The sequence below is a fragment of the Medicago sativa genome, chromosome 1 (genome assembly GCF_051527215.1).
Source record: "Medicago sativa cultivar Bolivia chromosome 1, Bolivia_mono, whole genome shotgun sequence".
NCBI classification, from domain to species: domain Eukaryota; kingdom Viridiplantae; phylum Streptophyta; class Magnoliopsida; order Fabales; family Fabaceae; genus Medicago; species Medicago sativa.
The window spans coordinates 79,825,222-79,829,020 of NC_140749.1; the positions used below are offsets into that span (position 1 = coordinate 79,825,222).

General features: G+C 32.8%; 1 protein-coding gene across 1 annotated transcript; it reads right to left on the reverse strand.

Moving 5' to 3' along the window:
* Window positions 1-322: 322 nt before the first annotated feature.
* On the reverse strand, window positions 323-1,558 carry LOC146957913 (nodule lectin-like). The gene has a single exon (XM_085739592.1). It carries the CDS (start codon window positions 1,461-1,463, stop codon window positions 585-587), a length of 879 nt encoding a protein of 292 aa, XP_085595718.1. The 5' UTR covers window positions 1,464-1,558; the 3' UTR covers window positions 323-584.
* Window positions 1,559-3,799: the final 2,241 nt, after the last annotated feature.

The following is a 3,799-nucleotide window of genomic DNA, read 5'->3' on the forward strand; positions in this document are numbered from 1 at the left end:
TACGTATTAATGATGTCCGTAAGAATGAGTATTAGAGAAAGTTGGTAACTCATTTTATTTGAACTAACGATTGCTATGATTACAAATAGGCTTGGACTAATAAAATTAGCCTAAATAAAACTATTAAAATTGATATCTTGGGTGAAATAATACGGTATTTAATTTTATTGGATAATTTTTTTGATACTATTATTTTAGCCACACCAAAAAAACTTAGTCTTGGATCCACCCTAATGGTCACAAGTACGAGGTGTGATACCATTTACCTGAAAACTATTAAGACAATAAAAAACATGCAAAAAGCAAAATAATAACATAATTATTTTTTTAACAGCAAGATGAAATTTTATTGATGAAAAGGAGAGAAAAGTACAAGTCATACTAGATCCAAACCGTAGTACAAAAAAAAAATGAGCATAATTGTAGACCAAACATTTAGCATGTAAGAGATATTAACTCAAACATGGTTCAAATATGGTCTTTGTTTGAAAAGAAATCACGTACAGGGTCACACAAGCTGCTTACTAGCAGGGTCTTTATTTAGAAATAGTAGTTATTTATCATAATTAAGCTCCATGCATGCATCAATTATCATATATAGCTTGTAACTTGTCTGAGGCGCTGCTTATAGTTGTTTTCAAGTTTGAAGTGCTGAATGACCATGAATGGATGTCATGTGCTGTACCAGTTACTGAAGCACCAGATATACCAAACCTAACCGTGTTGGGGAGTACAGTTTTCAAATCAACGATTTGAGCAATGGTAGAAAATTTGCCATTGGGGTAAGTGACAACAACACTCAATGTGTTAGAGGGAGAGTCATAGGCTATACTTACTTCATTCAATGATCCACTCACCCATTCCCATTTCATGACCTTGAGAGAAATTAAAGAGTTGACGTTGGTTCCAATATGGTACGTCATAGATTTGGGATCATAAGGATTGGAATAAAGGTCAAACTCTACACCAACAAATTGATTGTAAGCATTTTTTGAATCAACTACTCCAAAACGTGCACTTTCTGAGTTGGGTGGAATCACAGTGTCTTGTGGTGCAATAAAGAACATCAATCCATCAGTTGGAGCGTTTCCGGTGGTCTCTACTACGAATGAAAAGGAAGTGACAAAGCTAGCATCATTGCCGGCAGTGTCCCAAAGGGACACGGGTGGGGTTAAGATACGACCTGTACTTGGTTTAAGTGTACCTGAAGGAGTTTTCTCACGCTTAGTCAGTGCGATGACCCCATTGTTTAACGTTTGAGCATCCCCTTGGAAGGTTATACCAGAAGGAAATGTCAGAGCATTAGGAGTGAACTTGGTGAAATTGAAAGAAAGGGCTTGTACTGAGTTTATATTTGTAGCTAGCAAGAGAAAGAAAGTTGTGTATATTATGCCTAAAACAAGTTCATGAGTTGGAAGATTTGTGCGATAAAAAGCCATGGTACTGTCAAGTTTTTTATGCATGGGAAGAGTTATGGATGAGGATACTGTTAGTTGTCAAACACACACACACACATATATATAGGAAATTAAGGTGGGTTGGGTTGGGTGGATGAATATCTATAATCTTTTTCTCTATAATTAATTAAGGTGCAATTATATGTTAGAAAATTTCACAACTTGTAAATGTCTATTGTTTAAATGATACACATTACACGTGATATTCCAAATTAAAGCAGACAAATATATAGTTTTTTTTTTTTAGGGATAATATATAGGTTTATAATTAAAAGTTGTTTAATTTCAAGAAATCAAATTTTATTTTATTTTATTTTATTTTTATAATATTATTTTAAATATTTTAACATGTATTATTTTAAAGAGCAATTTTGTTGGTATCGATATAAGAGAAGAAAAAAATACTAGATGCCGCAATTTTTACTTCAGGATTAGTCCTTTTAATAAAAACCAGTACTAGAGTAACTTTTAAACTGTATTTGAATTCATATCGAGTATTTTGTTCTTGAAAGTGAGTTATAGATTGAAGAGATTTTGAATTTTCATGTCCTTCACTCGTCCATTTTTCTTATGTTTATACGCTTGAAAGTTTGACTGGTTTTTTATGTTTACCATTGCTTGGTTGTTTTTGAAAATGTAGATTCATAATTTGTTGATAAACTTGTTTTAGTATAAAATTTCTGCTCGAGTATGAGAGCCTTCTAAATGATAGTCAAGAGCTAATTTGTATTATTGCATAATGCATAAGGAGGGTTAAAGAGATTTTTTTGAAGTGTATGGTTTGTGGGCGTTTAGTTCAGCGTGCCTTGAACTAAAACTACAGGGTTAAAATGTTGAAGAGTTCATATGTGTTTGGGGTTCTAACTCTTATTTCTTCTCCATTATTTTCTTTCTTTTGTTTGTTAAGCTACTTACTCTTCTAGGTGTGGCTGGAGAAAAGAGGAGGATGTGAAGGTTGTGGACTCCAAGAAGAGGATCCGAAAAGAAGACTTGGATTTCAATTAGGGATGGGAATAGGCCAGGCCAGCCTATAGGGGCCTACGGCCTAGCCTACGACAGGGCAGGTCAGGCCAGACTTTTTTCTTAAACAGAGAAGACCTAGGCTTTTTTAGAAGCCTATTTAGCTTAATAGGTCAGGTCACATGCTATTCAAAAAGCTTCTTAGGCCTATTAGACCGGTCTATTTAAGTAAATATAAATAATATTATTTATTATTATATTATATTTTGTACTTTGAATTAAAATAAAAATTTGTTAACTTTTCAGTAATTTAAGCTTATTAGTATACATTAATTTTATGCATGTTTAAATGTATTATTATAAACTAGAATTGAAATATGATACAATATATAATTAAGTTCCCTAAAAACTCATTTTGATTATCAAAAGAGAGTTTAATCTAATTGATATATTAGTTCGCTAGTTTATTTAAACTTAGATCACATTGCTTATTTAAAGATGTTCATATGAAACAGACTTTTAAACAGGCTAACAGGCCGTATCAGGCTATCAGAAAGTCAGACTCAGGCCTAAAAGGTAAGTCTATGACAAGCTGTAGGCTAGGCTTAGGCCTTAAAAAAATTTGGTAGGCCAGGCTCAGGCCTTGCAAAGCCTAGCTCGGTTTAGCCTATTCCCACCCCTAATTTCAATGGTAAAATAATAATCAATAAAGTCATGCATTTTATGCTCTTGTTGTTGCTCTTGTTGTTGCTCGCTGGTTGGGTCGCTATGACTACACTGTGTCTTATAATTAGTTGTGCATATTAGTTTGGAATTGTCTAAGAAATATTTTGCTAGGTAATTTGTCGTTCAATCCATGCTACGACCAATATGATAGCTAATTCACAATAAATCTGTACCTAAATCACCTTTACTAGAATTTAGCTACAATTTCGTCGCAGCTAATCCCCGTTTTCTTGTAGTGGCCATTACTTGAAGATAAGACATTATTCGTTAAAGATAATGTTAATTTATTAATAAAAGACGCTCCTGGCAAAGTAATTTTATATTATATTAGTAATCGTTATCTTATTCTCTTTGGAGCAGCTAAACAAAATTCCAAGTGTTTTGTAATTTGTAGCATAAACACGTGAACGTACCAACCAAAAAACTAATAAGGACACTGTTTTACATTTTTTCTGGAAAGTATGATTTTTAAATTTAATTAGGAGATCAATAACAGCATCCAAAAAGTAACTGTTTTACAGTTACTTACCACCAAACAAAATTAACACCCTCATTGTAAAATGCAATAGTTGGATTTTTATAGAGAAATGATGACTATTAGAGCATATTCTCTTTTAACTTTTTTTTGCATGACCAGTGATTTTGATGTGTTTTTT